This window comes from Neodiprion virginianus, chromosome 7 (assembly GCF_021901495.1).
Source record: "Neodiprion virginianus isolate iyNeoVirg1 chromosome 7, iyNeoVirg1.1, whole genome shotgun sequence".
Classification (NCBI taxonomy): Eukaryota; Metazoa; Arthropoda; class Insecta; order Hymenoptera; family Diprionidae; genus Neodiprion; species Neodiprion virginianus.
In genome coordinates this window covers 19065113-19092303 of record NC_060883.1, presented here as the reverse complement: position 1 = coordinate 19092303, position 27191 = coordinate 19065113, and the positions used below count along the sequence as shown (strand labels likewise).

The 27191-nt window shown below is 35.5% G+C and overlaps 2 protein-coding genes across 2 annotated transcripts in view; one reads left to right on the top strand and one right to left on the bottom strand.

Annotated features, from left to right (window-relative positions):
• Positions 1-2248: 2248 nt before the first annotated feature.
• The window catches only part of LOC124308600 (unconventional myosin-Ie-like), a 43056-nt gene continuing 18113 nt past the window's right edge, over positions 2249-27191 (bottom strand). The window contains exons 11-21 of the mRNA XM_046771436.1: positions 8391-8561; positions 8004-8170; positions 7393-7612; positions 6624-6854; positions 5972-6256; positions 5694-5849; positions 5138-5277; positions 4843-4994; positions 4424-4753; positions 3788-4123; positions 2249-3446 (exon numbers count right to left, since the gene is read on the bottom strand). Of these exons, the coding sequence (XP_046627392.1) occupies positions 3361-3446; positions 3788-4123; positions 4424-4753; positions 4843-4994; positions 5138-5277; positions 5694-5849; positions 5972-6256; positions 6624-6854; positions 7393-7612; positions 8004-8170; positions 8391-8561 (2274 nt within the window). The 3' untranslated portion in view covers positions 2249-3360. The remainder of the gene's footprint in view (positions 3447-3787; positions 4124-4423; positions 4754-4842; positions 4995-5137; positions 5278-5693; positions 5850-5971; positions 6257-6623; positions 6855-7392; positions 7613-8003; positions 8171-8390; positions 8562-27191) is intronic.
• On the top strand, positions 15112-27132 carry LOC124308602 (uncharacterized). Its single transcript, XM_046771438.1, has 3 exons — positions 15112-15628; positions 18208-18322; positions 25070-27132. The coding sequence occupies exon 3, from the start codon at positions 25072-25074 to the stop codon at positions 25741-25743; it is 672 nt and encodes a 223-aa protein (XP_046627394.1). The 5' UTR covers positions 15112-15628; positions 18208-18322; positions 25070-25071; the 3' UTR covers positions 25744-27132.

Sequence of the window (27191 nt, the reverse complement as noted above, 5' to 3'; positions counted from 1 at the left end):
AAATTTTCGCGATATTCAAAAGTGCTGGAATAAATTAATTGTGGCACTATTCCGACGTAATTTTTCGAGAGAAATCGATTGGGCGCAGTCCCAATACGCTGCGATCAATGAATCAAAAGTTACAGCCAAAAAACGAGAACCCGTGTTTTCGACATTTTTCAGCAGGTGCATTTTCCTTCGTAATTTCTCTTCTGTTGATCCCACGCTCTTTTCGCTGCGTTTTCTGAGTTCCTGGGGGTCCAATTAGTCAGGTCAGAGTCATACGAAACGAATCTCAGACCCAAAATTTTTGGTCGAAAAATGAAGAAAAAGTAAGGCTAACCCCTTTGCATTTTTTGCCAAAATTTTCGCGATTTTCAAAAGTGCTGGAATAAATTAATTCTGGCACTATTCCGACGTAATTTTTCGAAAGAAATCGATTGGGCGCAGTCCCAATACGCTGCGATCAATGAATCAAAAGTTACTGCCAAAAAACGAGAACCCTCGTTTTCGACATTTTTCAGCAGGTGCATTTTCCTTCGTAATTTCTCTCCTGTTGATCCCACACTCTTTTCTCTGCGTTTTTTGAGTTCCTGGAGGTCCAATTAGTCAGGAAAGAGTCATACGAAACGAATCTGAGACCCAAAATGTTTGGTCGAAAAATGAAGAAAAAGTAAGGCTAACCCCTGTGCATTATTTGCGAAAATTTTCGCTATTTTCAAAAGTGCTGGAATAAATTAATTCTGGCACTATTCCGACGTAATTTTTCGAAAGAAATCGATTGGGCGCAGTCCCAATACGCTGCGATCAATGAATCAAAAGTTACTGCCAAAAAACGAGAACCCTCGTTTTCGACATTTTTCAGCAGGTGCATTTTCCTTCGTAATTTCTCTCCTGTTGATCCCACGCTCTTTTCTCTGCGTTTTTTGAGTTCCTGGAGGTCCAATTAGTCAGGAAAGAGTCATACGAAACGAATCTGAGACCCAAAATGTTTGGTCGAAAAATGAAGAAAAAGTAAGGCTAACCTCTGTGCATTATTTGCGAAAATTTTCGCGATTTTCAAAAGTGCTGGAATAAATTAATTGTGGCACTATTCCGACGTAATTTTTCGAGAGAAATCGATTGGGCGCAGTCCCAATACGCTGCGATCAATGAATCAAAAGTTACAGCCAAAAAACGAGAACCCGTGTTTTCGACATTTTTCAGCAGGTGCATTTTCCTTCGTAATTTCTCTCCTGTTGATCCCACGCTCTTTTTGCTGCGTTTTCTGAGTTCCTGGGGGTCCAATCAGTCAGGTCAGAGTCATACGAAACGAATCTGAGACCCAAAATTTCTGGTCGAAAAATGAAGAAAAAGTAAGGCTAACCCCTTTGCATTTTTTGTGAAAATTTTCGCGATTTTCAAAAGTGCTGGAATAAATTAATTGTGGCACTATTCCGACGTAATTTTTCGAGAGAAATCGATTGGGCTCAGTCCCAATACGCTGCGATCAATGAATCAAAAGTTACAGCCAAAAAACGAGAACCCGTGTTTTCGACATTTTTCAGCAGGTGCATTTTCCTTCGTAATTTCTCTCCTGTTGATCCCACGCTCTTTTCTCTGCGTTTTCTGAGTTCCTGGGGGTCCAATTAGTCAGGTCAGAGTCATACGAAACGAATCTGAGACCCAAAATTTTTGGTCGAAAAATGAAGAAAAAGTAAGGCTAACCCCTTTGCATTTTTTGCCAAAATTTTCGCGATTTTGAAAGGTACTGGAATAAATTTTTTGAGGCACTATTATGATGCCATTTCTCGGTGTTGAAAAATAATTGAATCAAGTGATTTAAATGTTATATTGATGTCAATTTCCGAGAGAAAACGACTGCAGGTGGTCCTCATCCGTCGTGAATCGCGAATTAGAAGTTGCCAGCAAGAAGTTTAAAGGATATCCGCTGCATTTTCACAGAAAGTAAAGCCCATTACTCAATGAAAGAAGAGGAATCCAAAGAAGAAATAAAAATTCTCATCCAGTCTGTCGCTTTTCCGTGAATATTCAATCACCCGTTACGAGAAAAGACCCTCAAAAATCGGATCAGAGTCGAAAAAGTTTCCAATTCGAAATATCGCAAACAAATAGATGGTTTACCCCTCTGGATTTAGAAACAATTCCAGAAGAATACAACATTCTCCTCGGAGAGATCATGTTCACTCGATCATTATGATTCTTCCATCTTGCGCAAGTACAGATATTAAGTTAATTTCGTCGTCAACAAACCGTATAATTTGAGAAATTAATGAGGTAGGAATAATATATTTCATTCATTTGTTATCAACTCCACATTTATTAAATAGCACATGCGCATCTTGTAATTCGTGAAATACTCAATTTGCATAACAATATTTACATTTGGTGTTGGCATTGGCGCATCATACGACAATGTACTAAATTTAATATCGATTATAACTATGGAATAAATCAGTACACAGGTAACTTTCCAGAAAGACACTACAAGGTAAATATTTGTAAATCGTTCTATTCACGCAAACTTAAACTAATATAACTAATTATTAATAATAAATCTCTATTTTTGTAAGATTCAATTACCAATCGTCGTAATAAGGTCGAACGAACTACACAGAACCATGCTGTGGAAATTGGTAACGGAAAATCACGATCTGAATCAGAATAAGACGATGGCACGCCGCTACAGTAATTTTAAAAAGTGGTAAAAATGATTTGAGTGGAATAATTTAGCTATCTTTGGAATCATTATCTAGGTAAGTATAAATTAATTGCTTATAATCTTAATTTGCCTCAAACTTAAAAGCAGTTCCTATAACGTACTGCGCTGCTACACAGCGCCATTATACAATATTTGGAATAATATGCATATCTGAAACGATCCTACTACCCTCGGAGAATTGTCAAACGAGGAAACTATCATAGATATCAAACTATCCAGTAAACGAAAATTATTTACTAAATTCATTCTTCCAAGATTCTGAAGGAAACTAAATTGGAAAGAGTTCATTCATCAAGAGGCACTCAAATTTTGTTTAGAAAATACGCCTACACCGCTATTTCACGCCATTCAAAATGGAATGAAAGAAAATTCATCCACCGAGCACGAAGCTCCGATTTAATAAAAATTCTTTTTACCATGGCAGTGATTTGGGTTATAATTATAAACATGTGGTACATGTGAAAGCTGTTTATCCTGGAATACTCGATCAAATAGTTGATTTATCTTATAATATACATCATACTATGTATTTACATATAATAAATATATCTATATTCAAAGTAGCACGAGTCTATGAAATCAGACTCCTCGTTTCCTTTTTAACATTATAATTTTATACAACCGGTCAGTCTACATGCGAGTCCTATAGACGCGCAGCTTTAATTACTCCTAATCTTCTCTACGTAGTTTGAGGGGAATAATCCTTGTTTACCATTCAGTCTACCCAACCACCATCCGCCTTGATCTGAAGTGAAAAAGTGAAAAAATTTATTATCATTCCGAAATTATGGAAGGAAAAGAAAAAGACACAACCGCCAACGTCACTTTTTTAACTCAGCAATTATTACTCTTTTACTTAGCTCAGTAGATCGAGTCATAATAGTCGGGGCAATGGACTTCGTAGCAACAAAATCAATAGCAAAACTTTTGTTTATAACAGTATGTCAAAATCAGTTTTACCCATCAAGTTTTTCGTTGATTTTTCTACTTCTCGACTGTTTTTAGTATTAAAAAATTAAGTGACACTGAGTTAAATTGGACTGCAAGTAATCGAAAGAGGCAAAACAACCAATGATCGCTACTCACGTTCTTTTATCACCTCAATGATGGCTCCCTCTTGAAATCCAAGTTCATCCAAATCCTGCGGACTGTAATCGTAGAGAGCTTTGACTTTGGGTAAACTAGGAGTAGGTGGTTTAGGCGCAGGCATGTTTGGGGTGGCTGGAAGTGCTCTCTGCGCCATCCTCGGGTTTGGTCTTGCACCGACAGCTTCACTGATGGGTGCTCTTTGAGGGGATGCAGAACTGCCTGCTTCCCTTTGACTGTTCCCATTGCTCACATTCGGCAATCGGAAAGCACTGTGCACCGTTGGCTGATTCGGTGGCGCTGGACTTGTCGGAGGCGGCGGTGCTCGAATCAACCCTGTACATAAAACTCACATTTCAGATCTCTCAACGAGAAATTAATCTATAATTAATCTTATCGACAAACTATCGAAACAAAGAAATCATGAATCGAAAGTTTCAAAAGTGGAGCTGAACATCCTCAAATTAAAGTTTCAATGTATATATCATATTATCAAAAATAAATCTATAACGATTCCCAGAAAATCGATTTGCGCGATGCGCCAACGAAACGAATATATTACTACCAAATTGAACGCAAAGTATGCATCAGTGTACCATAGTTTCGTATCGTACAAAAATTTTGATCTTTCGGTACCTTTCGGAGCACCACCTGTGTTCAAAAACATCCCCATCATCGGTATGCCAGTAGTAACAAGTTTCTTGGGATTTTCCGTCCTCGTTTTGGGATGAGCCGCTCTGCTCGGCTGCAAATTGGGTCGATTCGGAGGCAGACAAGGTCTGCTCTGCTGAGGTACCGGGGCAATTCGACTCGGAGCATTAGAGGGTCGTGTCGGAGTTACGGATGAGATTTGCCTCACAGATGAATTCGAGATAGGAAGTTCCGCCCTGGGTCTATTTGCCGTCGGTCTGGCATGATTTGTTGGCCGAGTAGTTGGCATGGCAGACGTTGTATTTGAATTTGGTTCTGCAAGTATTTCGAAATTGGTCAAGCTGTTTCAGTACTCGGACAATTGATAGTTTTTTTTCACGCTCATAAAATCTCAAAGTACTCACTGGTTGTGCTAGGCAATCCAGGCCCGACACCAACGTTCAAGACTTTACCACTGGGCTTCAATATTTCCTTATCGCCGGTGTAACTCTCAGTGAACTTTATTTGCCTGGTGCCGCCACCGCCCCATCCTTCTTTTTTCACTTTAAACTCTAAACTGAAATAGATAGCACAGAGAAATTGATCAGTGATGATTTCTAGGCCGAGAAATTTTTACTGCTGTATTTCTTTTACTACTTATTCAACTGTTCTTTTCCGTTTTTCGGTATAGAAAAAAAATTACAATAAATAAATCCTTACTTGTTGTTAAACCTGATGTTTAAATTATGTCCAGTCTCGGCGACGTAATTTTTACTCAACACCGACAGGAATTCAGTCTTGAATACCAGCTCAAGTAGACTGGCGTAGTCATCTCTGGTGTGTATAATTAAAAATCCATCCTGAAAGAAGTATTATTATCAGATAAGCGACTCACGGTATGAAGATTAAATTGAAGAAGAGTGATAAGTCGCATTAAGCAGTGATCAATTTGACAAATTACTATGTGAGAACCTAGTTCAGATCTTATCGCCTCGACTTAGTAATATACACGAACTTGATCACAATTTTTCCCAAAATGTTCTTCAACAATGATCGGATACTGGGTGCAATTATTGTCCACCAAATGAATTGATAAGCGAATATAATCTTAGTAAAAACAATATTAATAGAAACATTCAGAGGTATTAGCAAGGTTTTTTAGAATACATTTCAATTCATAATAGAAATTGCTTGCAATGAAAGAAATGATTGTCGTCTATTTCAAGGCTCAGAATAGTAAAAAGAAAAATCTGAAATAATATATAAGTGCGCAAACCTGGAGAGTACTGAGGCTGACGTGGGTGATTTGGTCGAGTGGTAGTTTACGCTTGATAACTTCGACCCATCGACCTTTATCGAGTCCTTTCTTGATCTGCTCTCTACCAATGAGGAAAAGACACTTTCCCGTAAGTATCAAATCCCTTCTACACGGCTGAAATCGTGAATAAATAAACATGAACGTTTGAACCCAAGACAAAGGTTGTTGAGGAAGAATTAAGTGATCAAAGTCAAGGTTTCGCTTGGTTTCCAGTTTAACCGAACCAATGATCATACCTTGAACCGCCTGTCGTACTTTTTGACGATCTCAGCAAAGCCGACCTTCTCTCGTCTGCCGATCAACGACATGGTTTGTGGTTTGCTATCCAGGCCAATGTAGTCGCCGACAAAGTTTCTGTTCAAACTAGCTCGTCGCCTCTGCTTATGACCAAACAGAAGAGAGGCAGCTTCCTGCTTCTGCTTGTTCTGTCGCTTCCTAGCAAAGTACTTTTTGAACGCCTTTTGTATCACTCTTGCGTACGCGTTGTACTTCCGATCTCTTGTCTCCTCCAGCATGAACAACTATGGATTAAATCTCGTCGTTTAATACTGGTTAAAATTACGCTTTTTTGACTATGCAGAAAAGAAACCCTCCGCGCAATCAATCAACTCAGCAGTGTTGTCAAAGATACTTAATATAATTATTATTATCTAAATGAAAATCAGTTTATTCAAGTATAAATTCATCTAAAGATAAAAGATGAACCAAACTCGCAATTTCTCTATAATAACATGAAAGATTAGGTGAATTTATCTAATCTGATTATCATCCAAGATTAAATGGTCAACATAACGTACAACACTGGTCAAACATGATCACCGAAGTCTATGAACTGATATTTCAAAGTCACAAAGCGCTTGAAAAATGGTCATCGTAGTGCACACTCACACTCTCAGGCGCCTTAATGAAGAGTTTAGTTTTTCCGAGCTGGTACTGGCCCCTGTCCATCCTGACGCTTGCCAGGATATGTTCGACGCCCTGTTTCTGGTCGCCATGCCAACTTGGCCAGGTTTCTTTTGTGAGTATGGCATACCTGTGAAGAAATTTGACAAACGGTCTTCGGTAGGCGAATCCAGCTCTGCGAACTCGGATATTCTCCTTCAGACCAAGATACTCGACCTGGAATTGAGTGGAGAATTTATTCAAAAAAAAAACTGTTCAGTTTTGACGATCGAACTTGTTTTAACATGTTGTATCGGAGGATTTAAAAAATTTACTTGAACTACTTTCTATATAAAGAACAAAAAATACTCTTGTCTTTTCTGCGAAAAGGCTTGAGTAGCAATACAAGGGGGGTTCTACACGCAGATTTCTGTTACCGACACTTATCGACATCTTCCCCAGACTCAAACCCTTTTCCGCGATTTTTACCGTCGACCGATACAACTGTCGCTAAGGTTGCCCGTTTTTGACCTCAAGTCGGTACGGCAGACTGTGACGTCATCGCGGAAACGGGTTTGAGTCTGGGGAGGATGTCGGTAAGTGTCAGTAACAGGAATCTGCGTGTAGAACCCCCCTTGTATTTCTACTGGCTTGATATCATAATTTGTAAGATTCTATTCTGAAATCAAAAACACGAGCTAAAATCACTTTGTAAATATTTTTAATTGATCGCTCAATTACAGTCGACGAAATTCTGGTTCCGGGTGATAATTACCTGGTGTCTCACTCGCAGCTGGTCCCAATCTCTGGGCCTTTTCGTCTCGTTCGGCTTTATGCATCGGATGTAATGGGGCATGCATTTCATTAACTGACTGACCAGTCTACTGGCCTGATTTCGAATCTTACTTCCGGCTGTCGTAGGTCGCGCTTTCAACGTCTTCGTCTTGTCCGCTGCCGTTTTCACATCCGGTGGAAAAAGCTCTCTCACCAGAGGACTGTTGGGATTTATGAAAAACACGGTCAGGCATTAATTGACAAAAACATAAAAAAAGCGAAAGGAAAAAGAAACGACTTTTACGTGCGCATATATCGGACAAATTAAAACCAACAGTCAAGTAGAATTTTTTTCCTATTTCGTTTGAGCAAAAATTGAATTGTAATATATTTACATTGAACACAAAATCTGCAGTGAGATTCAATTGCTTGTTATGTAACTTACCCAAAATTACGTACGTTCTGTTTTTCTATCTCGCACTTTCGTTTTATATTTACTATTTGCGGGACAAAAAAAAAAATTGTGACCCGATTGTTTCCTTTTTCCGTTTCTTTATATGAAAATACCAAATCATACTGTATATCATAGAAATGTATAATGATAATACTCACTTTGTACTGGTTCTCATAAGTTCAATTAGATCAGGAAACAGAACGTCCCGATTCTTGTCGCAAAATCCGTCTACCGAATAGCTCACGATTCCAGCGTAATGCAGAACCGCAAAACCATCGCCGGTGTTTTGAAAATGAGCGTGACCGTGAGCTGATCCTGATAATTTCTGAAACAATAGAGGGTAAAAACTCGATAAAAACTTGTTTCTAGAAAGAGTTGTAATAAAATAAGTGGTGTAAAAAAAAAAAAAAAGAAACTTGGCGAATCTTTCTATTCGAACCAAATATACCTGTACTCAATGAATTTAAATAACAAGTTAATCTATGGAATTGAATACAAAAAGGAAATAATTAACGAGTCGCAATTGTTATATAGGTTTTAGGTACCTTTTGCAAATCTGCATCAGCTCCGGCACTACCGCCGTGCAAAGTAGCACAGACATCATCGAGGACCAGGAAAAGTCCCGGTGGCCTTTTGCCTTCGAGAAGTTCGACGACAACCGCGTTGTTGAAATAGTCGATCGCCGTCCATCGTATATTTTCAGCGATGTATTCTTCCTGTAAGAAGATTGAAAAATTGGTCAAATACGCTTCTACTTATAACAGTAGAATAATTACTGCTAAGAAATAGCGATGTTTTTTCTGTTTGAAAAAACAAACAACGATTACGCAACGAGATTATCACGCGTGTTAATCCGAACAGCGTTTACTCGACCGCTTTGCGAGAATTAGCCGTAAACTGTTTACACAAATAATTCTCTCTTTAAGCTTTCAGTGCCACTGTCACGCAAATTGCAATGATCCGTGGTGTAGGGGGCGATGCAGGGGTGCGGATATACGAACCACCATTGGTGAAAATGATTTCTTCTACGATTTTCTACGAATTTTTAGGGAAATCGGGATATTTCGTAAACATGCATTGTTTCGGATAAAAGCTTGTAGATTTTCATGAAAATTTGTATTTTTTTCAGTAAAAAATCTAAAAGCTGCCATATTTTTTTTAAAGAAAATTAACAATTCTTTACGAAGAACTATGCATAGTTAGAGTTATGTACGAAATAATACGAAATGTCCCAATTTCCCTAAAAATTCTTAGTACTAGAAATTTCAACCAAGGACATACCGGGCATAACCGTAGAAACAAACCACCTCAGCGCCTAGAGATAGGCAACCGGGCGTTACGATTTCGTTCGTGAGTTGGCAACACTGGAAAGCCGCGTAGCGCGGCAAGATGACCTAACCTCAGACTTTTAAAATAAAATACGTAATCCGATTATTAGGAAGTATTGAATATACATATATAGTAAAAAGTGTAATCTGCGAAATCAAATAAGTTTCGTAAAGGTGAGTTGACGATGAAACTTATTAATTTATTGATTTGTTTAGCGTGATGATTAGACAAATAGGGATTTTCATCGAACCAGATTGCAAAACTTTGCAGAAAACATTCAACATCTAATCATCGCTCTAAGTAAATCAATAAATTAATAAATTTCAGCGCGACTCAGCTGTTCGAAATTTACTTAATTTCACAATTTACATTTTTCACAATATTCAACCTTTCCTAATAATCGGATTACATATTTTATTTAAAATATGTGAGGTTAGGTCGTCTTGCCGCGCTACGCGGCTTTTCCAGGTGTGCCAAACTCATGAACGAAATCGTAACGTCCGGTTGCCTATTTGCAGGCGCAGACGTGACGTGACTTGTTTCCACATTTAAGTCCGGTGTACGTTCTATGGCTAAAAATAATATGGGTCGTCTACTTATGAACGGCTGTTTCTTGGCGTGCGTCGACCTCATCCCACGACCTAGACCCACTTGAGAAAGCGGGTTTTAACATCCAGATCGCGGTTCACACGTTGTCTATTTTTCTTTTCTTTTCCTCCGTTGATTTCAATTTTTTGCCTTAGTTTCTAGAGCCGAGTCTTGCTGGTTAGGTACGCGATAATTTGCAAGTCCAGTCGGAATGTGTAGAACTTAAATTTGAAATTGCTATTTTTAAATACCTGCCTACCTATTATCCGCCATCTTGAATCTACGGTTTAAATCGGAAAATATCGATCGTAGAGAAAAAAATTATTACCATCAAAATTGTAGAGATTTAAATTTCCTAAAAATTTAGTTACGACCATTTTTGATCGAAATTTGAAAATGGGTGATTTATTTCACAAAGAAAAATTCTACCATAAATTCAAAATGGCGGCCAAAGCTATTGCAGAATCTAGCCGAAATTCTGGATTTAGGCTATCAATGATTAGAGAAAAAGAAAAACTTAGGCTATTTAATGATTGCTACTGAAGTTATATATATATATTTATAATTTTTTTTTTTTCTAAATAGCAGCTGGGCGAACCACCAGCACTGCGAAATTTATTATTCTTCGCACATTCGAAGGACAAACGTTGGAATTGTACAGCGAAAAGACAATGATAATTGCCGTTTTTCGTGCGTGCAAATTATCGTCGTCTTTCAAATGCAAATAATTATCATCGAGGTTTCCTCGTCGGGGAAGTAGCATAGACGAAGGTGACGAATTTTAGCACAAGTTTTGCTTGAAGAGGCAAAGAGAGGAAATAAATAAGAAATTCAACAGCAGCGTGGAATGTCATCGCACGAATAAGTGGAGTACAAACACCGTGGGAGTGTGTAAACACAGGGTAAATGGCTTCTACAGGCTAAATATACCTCCGGAACACAATGCTATCTTCTTATCTTCACCGCATAATATGTATCCGTCTTAGAGAACAGAGGAGAAATTTTTTTCACGGTATAATGTCGTAATTAACGAACGTGACTGTTTGCTACGAAATATTTTTTTATTTCAAATCTCCCACAACATGCAAAAATGATTCTCCTTTTCCCACCTCTTTCGTATTTCCCTCTATTCTTCATTTTTCAATATAAACTAATAGCCGCGTAAATTGACGGAAATCTTGGGAAAGAAAAAAAATATCAGAATTATAATTGCACGGTGAAGACTTTTTTTTTCTCAATACTGCACCGTAGAATTAAATTGTTTTTCTTTTTTACACAGTCTTTCGAAAGGAAATAATTGCGAGACCGTTCGTTTTGTTGTTTTTCTTTTGCTCTCTTTTCGCAAGTGTCTCGAAAATTGTTTCCTAATGTCGTGAGAATTTCAATCACGCGCGGTAGATAAATTTTTAATGCGCGACAAAAACGGTGGGAATATTTGTGGTGAAAAATTGTTACGTCGTCGTTTGTAAGAGAAATATCTTTATGGTATAAACAGCGTGTACGTGTATATAATGGATAATTATAAGGACTGACGATGGAAGAAGTTTCGCTCTGAATGTCGACACGCCGTGTATAAAAAAACAACGCCGACAATAATATAGGTATAATATAATATACCTATATTCCACACTTTATAATAGAACGAGGGAAAAAGGATGCAAGGAAGAAGGAAGACGGCATTCTGCGAAGTTCCTTTTCCTTCTCCACGGTTCCCGCTCTCTAATTTCATGAAATTGCAAGTCGCGGTTTCCAATTTCGTCCTCGCAATTCCTTCCGATACGGTACAATCGTAATTTCTAAATACGTCGTTCAACTCGAATTTTTTCTTACTTTTCCCACGCGAAAAATCTTTGCGCGATTGATAAATTAATATCGTCACGAGTCTCATTTTTCATTATAGATGATGTATTACACACAAGAATAAAAATAATTTGTTCTGTGTATCGAATACATGTAATGAATTTGAAAAAAATCTCTACATCAAAGTCGAATATTTTTTCTTTTTTATTTTTCGCTACTCGATGGATAGACAAAAAAAAAAAACTGTCATATACATTATAATCGCAAAATTTACATAATTTCATGGTTTGTTTTTTCTTTTCACTTTTCTTCTCTTCGGTAATTCATTTAGCAAAAAGAGAAAATTTGATTAGGAAAATATATCCAAAAAGTTGGAGGAAAATTTTACAATTTGTTAAACAATTTTCCCTGCTTTTCTTTTCTTTTTTTTTTTTTTTGTTCTCGTCTTATTAAAATGAAATACAGGAAATAGTTAATTTCACGTGGTGTTTTTTAACGGTCAAGAAAATTAACCCGGCCCACCTTGTACACGCGTAACTGTAATCGTAACGTTTTTTTCCCTGCAGTTAAATCCGAGACAATCGTGATTCACTCGCAACGCAGTGACTTCAGGTCGTGGTTATGGTCAGGTATAAGAGTACAAAGGTATGCAACCTATTCGTCAAATGTCCCTGCTTACGGTTTCGTCGTGCTCTACTTGATTGCTCGATTTTTCGTGAATTATTTCACTCCACAAACGCTGCGCAATGCACAAGATTCTCTTGAGAGAAATTTATGCGACACAAAATAGAAACGAACGTCATTTTACCGCGTGTCGTTTTATTTTCAACAATATTACCATTGCATAAAAAATGAACGTAAGATAGAATAAATAATAATGATAGCAAAAAAAAAAAAAGAGCAAATAACGCGATTCGAACTTGCGCCACTTTTTTTTCTATTTCCTTCTTTCTACAGAAATTGGACAATTTCTCAAATCTATTAACCGCAAACTTACAATAATAATAATATTTTAATGATCCAGAAATATTGTAATATTTTTTTTTTTATCAGTCGTGAATAATCAATACAATATTCTTCGCTAATGGATTTAACACTGTGACAAATGAGACTGCGAGCAAATTAATTAACTGGCATTGAATGGTTTTAATTATACACGTCGACTAATTACGCGGGACGATGATAAGAAATAATTATATCCTGGGAGTGTCGGTTGCACTATTAACAATAAGCCGGGTTTATTACAATGAAGCGATCCGCCGTTTCATTGTTCACAACCGCAAATTCGCGATCCACATAAAAGTTAAGTGAATAATAAAATTTGAAATTGTATTATTCATATATATATATTCTAGGTTAAAGTTTTACACGGTTAAACTTGTATGCACAATAATAATAACAACAACAATAGTAAACGTATAGACAATATAATCGACAAAATCGATTTGAGATCTTTACGGCTGTACGCTCTGATAACATACGATAATCTGACACGATCGATTTATAATTTACTTATTCATTTATTTAACAGTATTTATAATCCCAGTTTCGCAGACTTGATTACAAAGAACAAATTTACACAAATTGACGAGACAAAAATTGTGATTAATGTGTTAAAAAAAAAGAAAAAAGATGGGAAAAATGAAAGTTGTTTGATTTTTTTCACTACAAATATAAGTCTATTTCGGAATTTAAAAGAGATTAATGACCAAAGAAATCATTTCCTTATAATCTATCTTGATATCACGTGTTTTGTATAGTGTAATAACGAGACGAGAGATAATTAATTAGAAGTTTCTCGTTGCACGATAAACAATTAAAAAAAAAAAATGGAAAAAAAGAGTGAGTATAAAAACGAATAGCGATTTCGATCGAGTTCCAACAAGTAGAGAGTAGAAAAGCGGGATTCGCGCACGTTTCGTTTCGATCAATGGTATTAGGGAAAAAAAGCTGATCAGCTGTTGTTTCTCGATGGAGAAGTAAAATCCGCGGAGCTGAATCTCAAGAGAACCGAAGAAGCAATTAGAAAAAAAAAAAAAAAGTATATTCTGCGCGAGACCGTGAAAAATCTCTGTGTATTCCAACCGATTAACGCGGTTTGAAATGAAGCGATGCGTTTAGAGGGTATTTCTTATCAGTGGTTGAAAACAAATGGATTTAACGGAAGAGGTGAGTAAAAAAAACCACTGGCGTCTGATTGAGCGATAAAATTTCTCAGGTAATTTAAACCGCGATGAAAGAAAAATATTTAGAGAAATTGGGAAAAGGAAATAAATAAAAAATAAAAAATAGCGAGTCTAATCGCCGTCACGTGAGACCAAAATGACAAATGACGTTTCATTATTGTCAGGTGGATATATTTTTACTAAGGCAAGCATGTTTTAGTCGTTGTCTGCATTGCATAGAAAGTTTATAGAGCAGCCCGCTGACTTTCTTCCAATGTTATTATACACTGTAGCAATACTTTATAATGATTTAATTGCGACACTCCTCCGCGATACAAATCAAGTTTCCTTTTTCGCGCACGCGTGAAAAGGAACGTGAACCGAATTCATAAATGGTAAGACCTTATAAGCGTTACGATAATCATCGTATTGTAAAAAACAGAAAAAAAAAGAAGAAGAAGTAATAAGAATAAAAGAAGCAAAGATTGTAGAGTTTTAAAATAGTTCAAATATCGTTTACAACGAGTAAAAGAATCCTTTTTGTTGATTATGAAAAACCCTGAGTCATTTTATTACTGAATATGATTATTCAATTCGTAGTAAATCATGACATATTTATACATTTGCATACCTGTAATGAGAATCGAGTGTAAATAGAATATATTTTAATCCTGTAGAACGAAAGCTGGACAAATTGGTCAAATCGCTTAGATTGCGAGAGCGCGAGACTTGCGCGTCCATCTGGCGGTGGCGTCGCGAACTATTCGATCTAAAAGCGCCTCAATAATCGCAATAAAAGCATCGACACAAACTTTTAAGCCGAAGTTCAATTTATCTTAGAACATTGATTAAATATCAATCGAAAAAAAACGTTACAGTTAGATTATTTATAGCATTAAACACGTTTGGAAAAGAAAAATGTCCCAGCAGATCTACAAAAATTTTTCGTTTTATTAAAAGTGCTTTAAACTTAACTTTAACAATTTAAATGTTAAAGTAACAATAATTAATTTCTGTCATATTTCCTGTAACAGAAATGTAAGAAAAAACTCAAACGTAAATTAGACGTTCTTGGTATTTTGTTCGGTAAAATTTTTCTAACAATGAAATTTTGAGTTTTTCTACCGTCCAAAGAAAAAAAAAGTCTTCCGTTCCATTTTAACAAACATTGATTAATTTTTTTTTTTTATCAGACCTCCATCCACAATATTGCTGCAAAATATTTCTCCAGACTCTGTTATAATAACCGACCGCACAGGATTAAATATCGTGGTGGCAAATCGGTGGGGGAATCGAGACGGCAGAGTTCGTGCTGTTTGGATATAAAGATCGAGGAGAAGGGGGAATTATAACCGAGACAAGAACTGCAAAGAACTAAACGTACCTGCCTCGTATATTTCAGTTTACCTGAAGGTTTTACCGAGACACGCGCCTACGTCGCGACACACTCCTCGAATATCCGAAATTAATTGCATTTTATCGCTAGATTTTTATCACCATTTAACGACGAATAAATTGGTCGATTAATCGAGTCGATATCAATATATAATTTGGAAAAATTAAAAATACCAAGTTACGTATTAATTTCGTATAATTGTAAAAAAAATTTTTTAAAAATCAAATTTCACTGCGGTTCGTCTCTGAGATAATTAATTTTCAATTGATATTTCCACAAAACGATTTTCAATTTTAATCCCTGTGAGTGTGCGTGTGTACGCGGGTTTGACTTTTTATTCGTAAGGATCCATTCTCTCTCGTTTTTTGAAAACGATAAAATATTTCATGAGAATTGAATTAAAAAAATAAATAACAAATAAACAAATAAAAACAAAGTTGTAAGACAAGAAAAACCGATGGGACCGCATGTTATACTCGTAACTGGATAAATTCATTCATGCAGAGTGAGTTACGTTTATACGTTTATACATTTGTACGAATTATAAAACTGCGTGCAATATCCTGCGTTGTAAAAAGTAAGAAGCAAAAAAAAAAAAAGAAAAAGAAATATAACGAACAACGATTTATGACGGTAATAAAAAATATTCTACATACTTGCGTTCGGTGTTAACATTATTTATATGCATTATCGTATAAATTTCAATCGTCATCTAAAGTTGTCACTTTGCCAAGAAGTGATATTCATCAATTTTCTTTGTTGTTTCTTTTTTTTCTTTTTTTTTTGCTTTTTATACAGATCGAACTCGTTATTTCATCATCATTTAATCACTTGGAACATTTGTCACATTATATCGGTACGAAAAGAGGAGGAAAAAAAGATAGAAAAAAAGAAAAAGAAACAAACTATTACGGAATTATTTGTTACTCGAAAATGACGAAGTGAAAAATTTAACACAAGAAGCCTTGACAACTTAAACGAAACAAATCGGATTTGTTCAATTGTATAAATCTAACACCGCAGTTCCTCGATTACGATGACAAAAGTTGTCAGATTCCGCATTGACTTTGTATACACGAGAAAAAAAAACTAAGACAAATATCCAAAAAGTAAAGACACTCGCAAGTATTGCACGGTGTTTATCCGCATCGAAAAAAATTTTGAGCGAAAAGGAAAAATGGCGTAATTTTAATTTTAATTTTGTTTGAATGTATGCGTATATTTTTTTTTTTCGATTCTTTGTACAAAAACGAAACGAGTGGATTGACTAAAAAAAAAAGAAAGAAATGTTTCGTACAGGATCGACAAGAAAATATTCTAATTAATTAGATTCGATTGTGAAAAGCGTGGTTTTCAATTTCGTCTTTGTCATTGCACATGGATAATTTTGAAAAACCTGAATGTGCGCGCAATGTCTTGCAACTTTTAATCTAAAATAGCTGTTATTGCGAAACGCCTGTAAAGAGGAAGAAAGAAAATGGAACGAACAAATGCAAAAAACAAATAAATAGGGACAGCGAATAATTACGGTGGAAAAATAAATGGCAAAGAAACGTAGAGAAGTAAAAACGAGAAAATAAGACAAACAAACTGTACCGTAACACGTAAATATAGTACAGGTACGTAAATATACGCAGACACAAAAAAAAGTTTGCACCATGAGACCGAAGTTAGTTCCAAACGTTAACGTAACGAAACATCGGGGGAAAAAATGATTATTTCTCAATGAAGTTCGAACGACTTTCAAGTAGTTGGCTTCTGCAAAATAAGGGTATTTTTGTGTAACGATTTTTCCCAAACATGCACCTACAATATTTAATTTTTTACAGTAACTAGAAAAATTTAGTAAAACAGGTATCGTTAAAAAAAACTGTTTCAATATTGTTGGAATTACGAAAAACGAGGTTCGCGTAACAATTTTGCGCTATCGTCGATCCTTTTTCGGTAATTGCAACGCAAAATCAGTTTCTGAGGTTTACTCTACTTTTTTAGTTAAACAAGGCCTTAACGTCAATTTATCGTTGCACAAGCATCAAATTTTCGCAACAGTTGCAAGAAAATCTAGTAACAGTGATCGTAATGAGAAACAATAGTAACGGATACTAGACTTTTCGGTAACGGCTAGAAAACTAATTTTCATTTTCTACGTAGGACTATATTTTTCGATAGTGGTAAAAAATGAAAATAGTCAAGGACTGAGCGGTAACCGGAACCTAAAAATTTCTCTCGCATCCTCGTTTTGTTCCCTCAAAGGAGGTTTTATGGTTCATTATACACCATTATCGGTACACACATATATGCGTTTTACGAATGCATGTCTGTATGAATGAATCTGTACACTATCAATAAATCACGGCTTCGGGTACACGCGTACAATGTGCGTAAATGTTGCGAAATTCCGTCACGCGTCAACCAAGGTATACATACATATATATATACACGTACATATCATTGTGAACGCATATTTTACCGCATTTTTTTATGTATTTATTTTATTTTCTTTTATTTTTTTCTAGATATTATACCGAAAGATAACGGTATGAAAGAAGAAAGAAAAGTAGAGTAAAAAAGGTGTCGAACAAAAATCGATGAATTATTTATCGGGTGTCAATGGTTCGAAACACAGGATTCGTTTTTTCTTTCTTCTTCTTCTTCGCTCAATCTTCAAGCCGCAAAGTTCCGTTCGGTAAACGGAAAAATCGATCGAAAAGACACGGAAAAGTAAAAAAAAATAAATAAATAAAAAATGAACGGTCAACACGCGTCACAAAAGTCACTGTCTTTTTCGAATTCATAAATCTCTGCACGCAAATGAGTTTCAACTTCGGAGCACGATAATTTTTGCAGAGATTTTTTTTTTTTTTTGCTTTCTTTCCCACATTACACGTAAAAAAATTTTTCTCCCAAGTTCAAACGAAATTGAGATATCAATGCAAATCGCTTTTTTTTATCACGAATTTATTACGAATTATAAACATTCCGCGAGTGTAAAATGAGTAATCAATAATTTGCTTGAAAAAAAAAAAAAAAAAAAAAAACAAACACTTCCAGTTATAAATATTAATTTTATTTATCCTTATACAGGATCGCAACTGATCGCCACTGAAAGACAAACGAAATGAGGTGAAAACTTGGCAACAGATTTATCCAGCTACTTCGTTTTGGAAAGAAAAAATTTTTCCCACCATCTTGAAAACGGGTAAGTAAATTATAAAAAAAAAAACACAAAAAAAAATTTCCCCAAGCTCGATCTTTCTAAATACACTTTTCTGAATACGAAATGGAGTAAAAAAAAAAAAAAAAAGTAAAACAAACAGGGATTGTTTTAAAATTTTCAAAAAAAAAAATTCAATTTCCTCACCCGCGATTAAAGTCCTCCTAATTTGTATCCAACAATCCGGCAACGTGAGTTAGACAAATAAATAAAATAACCACATTAAAAATAGCTAAATTGTTCTGTAACCAAGCTATGTGTATATATAATACACGTATGTATCAAAAACGTGTCGTAAAAATTAAACAATGAAGGGGAAAAAAAAAAAAAGATCAACGAATGAAATAATTGTTCCAAATTTGACACACGCGTCGCCTGAAAAATTCGCTCCGCGCCCTGGATGAAATTACCTTAATGTACGAAGACTCGCGAAGCCCGGTTTGATGTCTCGAAAATACAGTTAAACGGTGTTCGTTGTTGCCCGTTACGCGCGGTAGCACTTTTTGTCATTTCGTCGGCTTTCTCTCCGAATTCACCCATATTATCTGTACAGGTATGCGCACACACACATATCCTTAGCATAGATAAATAACACACGGTATAAAAAAAAAACAAAACAGCAGTTCTGCATTTCCTTCAACAATTTTTTCCAGATTTTTTTATCGACAAATATTACTTTATTTCATCTTTTCAATTATTTTTCTTAATATTTCCTATGTACAATTCACGTGTAAAGGAATCGCGCATAGGAAAAAATTATGAGTAACAATTGGAGAGATCAAATGAAAAAGAATTGTAAATAGTGAAAAATTGTGAAAAATAATTAAAAAGATTTGCAAATTTTATACTTTGCTCTTTAAAATACTTTTATACGAATTCAAGTTAAAATGTATGTGCATTTCCTTTAGAGAATTTTTTTTTCCACATTTTTATCGACAAACATTATTTTATTTTATATATTTATATATATATATATAGGTATACATCAATTTCAATTCATATAAAAATAGTTGAAAAGATAAAATGAAATAATCTTTGTCGATAAAAATCTGGAAAAAATTCTCAAAGGAAATGTACATATAGGTACATATTTGAACTTCAATTCGTATGAAAGAATTGTAAATAGCAAAATAAAAAAAATACATGTATATCTAAACGATTAAAATCATTATTCGATGTATGTTCAATTTTTGTAATTACAGAAAAATTGAAAAAAAAAAAAAAAAAAAATTACAGGCGTAGGTAATTGAAGATCGAATCGAAAGGATTAAAGTTTCTCATTGATCCTGAATCCACGTGTCTTAACGATTTATTGTGTGTGGATTATACGATCGATTAATGGAGTATGCATATACGTGCTCATTTGTAACACTTTCGCCACGCGGCATTCTTAGTGCATATATGTAATACGATTATTCATCGTCGCTGCGTATACGTTAAAAAATAAGAATACAAATTGAACATTAGAAATCTTTTCAACTGGACCTGAAAAGAAAATAAATTAAAAAAACAAACATAATATGATTTTCGGGATGAGGGGAGAGTTATAAAAATTAATCTGACAATTTTGTAACTTTCTTAAAAATCATTTTCCGCAACAAGTATAAAAGATTCCTTTCAATCAAAATTCAATTCAATCGACTATCAAGTTTCACTTTTCAAAGGCTCATTTTATCTCGTTTTGTTCAATTATTTCTATTTCCACAGCTGCGTCGGTTCTTTTATTATTTATTCTAAATTCTCTAGCGAACATTAATCTCAGCGAGGTAGGAAAACCGCGAGTGTAAATAATAAACTGATCGATCTATGAATACAGCGTAAAAATCGCAATTAATCGGTGAAAAAATTCCGTATAATCTGGAGCAAAGCAATCCGCTGAAGAACTTTAAATAAACTGTGTGAGAAATTCGTTTGGACAGACGTTAAATGTCGGATGTAAAACGAGCAAATCAACGGATTAAAATGTCTAACAAATTCCACGGTGAGAAAAAGTATGTGTGTAAAAAAAAAATCAAGACCGTCGTGAACGAAGGTGCGGCACCTTATTAAAAGGAGGAAAAAATCAAATCAGATCTAGTAAAACAAAAAAAAAATAAAATAAAATCGGTATAAGGTAGACGGTGAGAAGTGAACGTAGAAACGAGCGGCTCGCTTCACTTTGGACTCGCAATCAGTCTAGTTCGGAATTGATCTCTGATATATACATATATATATATATAATGTATCATTTCCGCACCGCCGTTGAAATCGAGTGGGCTTTGACCACTCTCACTTTCTGCCGTATAAATATCGGTGTATATCAATTTTCTACGGAGGTTTTTTCCCACCATGGGAAAATAATTTTCACGTCCTCCAAATATTGGGAATTTTTACAGTTGGGTTCGTCGGTTGAGGAGGAGAATTAAAAAAGACTGTAAGTGCCTGTAACCAAAAATAAAAGATGAAATAAAAACGGAGAAAAACTGTTATTTTTTAATTTTTGTTTGTTCGTTTGTTTCGAAAAACCGTCTTTTTTAATTCTTCGCTTTAACTGTGTTATTGATGTTATACGGGGGCGGAGTTGAAATTCCGAATTTGAAAAGTTCCGAAAGGGAGAAGTTCCGAATTTTTTTTTTCGTGGCAAAACTTACCAGTAAAGAGATCAAACTTTGACGAAACGTCAAAGTCAAAGTCGAATGTTCCGAAAGTGCAAGAATTTGAAAATCTGGAGCATCGAAATTTCGAATGATCAAAAATATTCAGTTCGGTGAATTTCTGGCTTAGTGAAATTTCACCAGTTGATGTTTCTTTGTTTTGGAATTTTCATGTATTTACGTTGGGAAACCTGGTCATTTCGATTTTCGGTTTTTCTGCTTTTTTTACATCCACTCGTTGGTTAAATCACGCCGCGTGAGTATATTTAAATTTTTTCGGAATTTTACTCTATCAAAATTTTATTTTTCGGAATTTCGCTGCATCGGGATTTTATTTTTCGGAACTTTGCTCAATCCTGAATTGAATTTTCAAAATCTTTCGTTTCGGAACTTTGAGCCGTCGGGTTTCCGACCGTTCGAAATTTTGTGGTTTCTTCAAAGTTTGATTTCTTTACTTCAAGTTTCGCCACCAAATAATTCGAAATTAGGCGCTTTCGGAACATTTCAAATTCGGAACTTGAACTTCTCCCGTTTAAACGGTACGACGACTTGACGAAATATTAGACATAGCAAATTTCTAAGGAATTCGAATATACAAGGGTATAAATTGGTGAACGCTGAATAAAAAAAGGATGAAGCAAAATTATAAAATACAGAAAGATATATCGCGGAAGAGTGACTTATAAAGGAAGAGAAAACTGACGGAGAAATGAAATCGAGAAACACAAATTACATATATTGCATGCGGTTTTATTAATTCCGGATCTATAATCGAGTATATATTTAAGCTGCAGTTGATGGAAAATTTCAATTTAATCCGGAAAGTACAAGTTAATAATGATGATAATTATGATGATTATGAGGGAAAAAAAATTTATTCTCAAGCGTTGGGAATGGAAAACGATGAGCCAGGCTTCGATCGAAGAATTATTCAAAACCGCGAATAATAGACTGTCGCTTAATAGCCGTTGGTTGTAATATGACAAAAATAGAATTCAATTTCGTTATCAACTTTCACAAGGAAATCCTAATTATAGTATCATTAATATATCTATAAATAGAATAATCGGGTATAAATTACATACACGTTGATTCGATAACGATCAATCCGCGAAATTTTACCACGATACACACTGAAAGAAATTTCTAGCGCAAAATGGTTACGCGTACCTCGTTTTTCGTAAATCCAACAATATTGAAACAGTTTTTTTAACGATACTTGTTTTACTCAACTTTTTTAGTTACTGTAACAAATGAAATTTTTTTCAGTGCAGCGAAAACAACAAAAACAACTACAACAATAATAATAATAATACAAAATAAAAATTGCATATTCAGGATTAGCCTGATGATCGTCCAATTTAGTTCTACAAAATGTTCATCTGGTTGTGTTTTTCTTTGCGCACGTTTTTTTTTTTTTTTCTTTGTACATTATCATCGATCCGTGATCTATATTCGAATATTGTAGATATTTTGATATTTTGATGTTGTGCATATTTCATGTTTACCCATAATTTCATCCTTTCCGTCACTTTTACTTAAGTTTATAACATGCCCGACTTTCACGAACTTTTTATACACGGTGCGCTAATAAAGTGTGAATACGTGCCCGGATTTGCAACGTGTAGACTTGCACTTTTCAATAGAACCTGTTTCAGGACGTGTAAAAGCTACCCGCCAATTTCCTAGCCTGAGGCCTGGACGGCTTATACCGAGTTCCGAATGCGTTGCCTTGTGTGTGCATAAAAAATATATTACCTATGTACGTACGTACGTACGTTAAACATTATACATTGAGATCACAGAGTATCGATAGAAATTGCCACGCCCGTTTCTCTCGAGATACCGCTGCCGCAATTTGTTTATTATAATCAGGTATAAATACCGAGGATAATTTCACGATATTGCTATATTTTTTGTTTAATTATCATTAATCCACTGCGGACCTCGATTACTTGATCTTCGCATAATTTAAATTCGTAAATGTTCAAGGAAAATTTTTCCTTCCGAATTAATTTCCTAAAAATTCTCTAATTCTTTATACATTTCGAGTACGTAAAATGCAGGTCTGAAAAATAATTAATAGAGTATCAGGAATGAAAATTGTTGAATGTGTCCAATATTACGGTTGGAGGATTTTCTTTCTTTTCTTTTTTCTATAGAAAGTAAATGTTATTTGATTCGGGGAAAAAAAAAAAAAAAACGATCGGACAAATAATTTCACGCATCGTTATATTAAACAAAAAACAAAAGAAAAACATTTCTCCAGATATATTTGACAAATTCAACAAATTTTTCTCTGTCTATCTAGTTTGAATTTCGTTTTTAAATCAAAAAGGACATTTTTCGTTTCATTTTTTATTCAAGATATTTAAAGATCGCATCCAGATTTAACTTTAAACTGTATTCAGATTTAGTAAATTTCAATAATTACTAGACTTATTTACAGTTTTAGACTACCGAATAACGACGTCGCAATGTAACTAAAAATCCTGTATCTTGATTTGCATTTTCCTGTAGTTGACAAAAAGATTTTTCATTTTTTTTTTTTTTAATTGCAGAGAGATTAACTCATTATTTATCGATTTCGATGATATCAAGGAGCATAAATTTATTTTTTTATTCTACAAGGACATTGAAATTTATACATGTACGATACATACATACATATATATATATATATATATATATATATATATATATATATATATATATATATATATATATATATATGTATAACAAATAGAAAATGGATGTAGAAAAAAATGCGTAAGGCAGGCGGCTGTGATAACATCGATAAATTTCGTCCAAGTTAAATTTAAAATTAGATCATCGGCGGGAAAGGAGGGCGCGTTGCTCGAGGCTCCCTTTCGATTCCGTTCCTTTCATTTCCTTTGCGTCCCCTTCGTTGAACAGTTTCGTTTATAATGTTCGAGTTAGCCGCCTCTCCCCGAGGCTATTCCTACATCCTGTGTCTTGCGTTATAAGCGTTGCGCAATATGCAGGAGAAAAGAGAGAGAAAGACAGAGAAAGAGAGAGAGACGGAGAGAGAGAGAGAGAGAGAGAGAGAAGAAAAAAGGTAACGTTCCGTTTCTGCGCGAACACTGTAACTAAAGTTTGTACGTACGTAGGATTACATGCATGTAACATATACATGTATACGTATCATCGTGCGGTAACTTTCACTGCATTTAATAACACGCTGCATTAAACTTGGGTTTCTTCGCGTCTCTGTGTATGTGTAACATTTATATATCTGTACTCAGGATGCAGGATATAATCGTGCAATTTTCTATCTTAACGTATGTACACGAGTGAATTCCTAACGACTGCACGTTCGGACGTCGACTAAAATTTAATGCGCACGCGCTACATTCCGAGAACGGCCGTTTGCCAGGGTGACCAACCGTCATAAACGTAACAAGGAGGCAAACTCGGTCTTTTCGGGTAGAGTCTATGTTTGCAATTTAAAGACATATATTGCAAATACGCGAGACGGAAAGACCGTTACCTCTTTCTTAAACACGATTCTTTGCGTAACAAGAGTATGTTTCGCGTTTTTTCACTAACAATAAGCACGAAATTGAGGTTAGGGTCCCGTAATGACAGATTTGTTTTCGACAGCGCATGCGCGCATTGCAGAAACGACCACTTTTAAAGGAGTTAGAGGTCGTCTGTTCTGTACTTTTAAGGGAGTTAAAAGTGATGTTCTTTGTACTCTGCGCGTGCGCATTCGCCGACTCGCTCTACCGTCACATAACGGTTGCTTTGTGTACGGAAAACACGCATGAAAACACGCGTAAAACATGCTAGCGTTGTATAAAAATTTCAACAGCCTTCGGTGGCAGTTATGCTCAATACCGACAATTTATAAAAATTTTGAGGTTACAACGTTACATACATCGCGGGGAACTTTCGTAAAAGTCAAAATGAAGAAGGGTAAAGCTAAGATTTAGAATCGTAATAATTCCTAACGATTCTATGCTTCTAGTTTTAGTTAGAATTTAAAAAACTACGTAAATTTCTCTGGGTGTTTTAAAATAATAGTACACGAAATGGATCCAGTATAAACCATATTGAAAAATTCTCTCGGTTTCAGAAATGGCGCTGAGAAGAGCATCGTTCCTGATAATATTATCGGCGGTGAAGTTGTCTCGATGCGCATTGGTGCTTCCGCGTCCTCCACACTCGCCGAATTCTATCGAGCGGAGTATCGCGGGTCGAATATTGGATGGAAAATCGTTGTACAACGATAAGTCTTCGTTCGGGAGTACAACGAGCGTAGAGAAGCCAAACACGGACAACTTTCGGCTCTTGGAGATCGAGCTGCGTTCCGGAAGTTCATTGGAAGGCGTCGAGAAGTCACCGAGTAGCGTTAAGCTGGACGTTTTTGACCAGAAGATCTCGTCGATGCCGGGCGAAATCGGCCCCAATGAAGAAAAACTCTACTATCTCAAGCAGGCGGGCCGAAAACGGACCAGCTGGGAGCCCAGATCCTACCTGAAAGCTCTCCTCGAGGGTGAGAAACGCTACGCCATCACCAAGAGCCTCTTTCACCCCCGAAAGAAGTACGGGAGGATCGTCGACGCCGTGGGAAACGGCCAACTCGAGGCCTCCACCACGGAGAATTCACTCCCCACGTCCAGTGAACTTCCAAAACAGATTCCAGCACCACCTAGCAGGGTGCCAAGTCATACGGTTTTCGCCCATACAACTCCGGTAGTCAAATTCATGTACGGGAGGTCGGATATACTTCCTGGTTATAAATTTTGAGTAAGGCCTAGGGAAATTTTCAAATTTATAACTAGATAACCGGTAATAGGATTCGATTGGGGGTTGGTTCGTTGTTAGTCAAAAGTATGAAGGTCGAGGTTCATTTGCATGATATTTTTACCAGCAACGATCAACGGGAAGCGTTGCTTCTGATAAAAAAAAAAAAAAATCTAGTAACGGAAGCTCGATTTACATACTTTTGAATAAAACAAACCCCAATCGAATTGGATAATTGCTTCTCGAAATATAAATTCCTAATTTTTAGGTGCTTTTAGGCCGATTCGTTTTGATATCGGAATACATGAAATTCGAAATGGCGGATCAAGCCTCGATGAATCGTTTCATTTTTGTAGAAATTTATTTAAAATGGTTCTTAGAACTTGTTTTTCGCAATATTCATGCGACATTCGCGACCACCGACTTAAGAAGCTTCTGGAACAGATTTTATCTCCAAAATTATTCAAGGATTTGTTATCGCGTTAGATGATAGACAACACGACGTGGAATTTTCCACAAAGTGTGAAACACAAATATTGTCGAGAAGATGGGAAATAAATGGACGTAAACAAGTTGAAACTTGGTAACCTGAATACGTGAGAAGATAACGCCGGTCAATTTTAACGGCTACTGATCGAACTATGTACAAATTTACCGATTAAGCCGATTGTTTGCACTTAACGAGGAGAAAAATATTCATTTATTCAAAACAAAAAATGAACAAATGAATATTACGATTCTGTGAGAATAGGAATTCAGTGAAAAAAATTGAGTATACATATAATTGATCGTTTCTTGGAGTAGGGTTTGTGTGAAAAATATGTCAACTCGTTCCTTAATTCCTTCAACTCTTTGCCCAAGTTAATTCGGACCTTTGCCAATATTCCTTACATTACAGAAACCTACGTGAGGATGGTTACCGACCTTAAAAAACATTTGTTGAAGTTAGCTGTGATTACGATTACGTAGATTAAAAGTTCTTTTTTTTTTCCTTCTTTGCCTTATCATTACGGTGAAAAAAAGTAGAGAGGAAAGAAAAATTACCCAGACTTTATCGCCCTCCGATCAATTTCTTATCACGGTAACATAAATAATACCTGGTTAAAATAAGATTATGCACCTGCGATTTCATCGGGTAATAATACAGAATTACGTATAATAATACGCAGCGATTATATTACTATTGTGATTCGTAACTTTTCTGCGTTTCTCCATGTCCACGTGTGTAATCGTACCTTTTATTTATGTAAACATGAACATTACATGCCTGACTGTTATGCATATATACATATATATATATATACCTAATACCTGTTACGTACGTATGAGAAAATATTCGGTATAACTGTAATATATTAATTATTGTTCAATAAAACACGGATAAGATGGTTATTTTCACGAAAATGAAGATCGAAATGCAAGTCAAGGTATTAAAAAAAGTGAAAAAAGTT

Excerpts from the sequence above, each read along its gene's own strand:
- LOC124308602 (XM_046771438.1), top strand. The coding sequence starts at position 25,072 with ATGGCGCTGAGAAGAGCATCGTTCCTGATAATATTATCGGCGGTGAAG.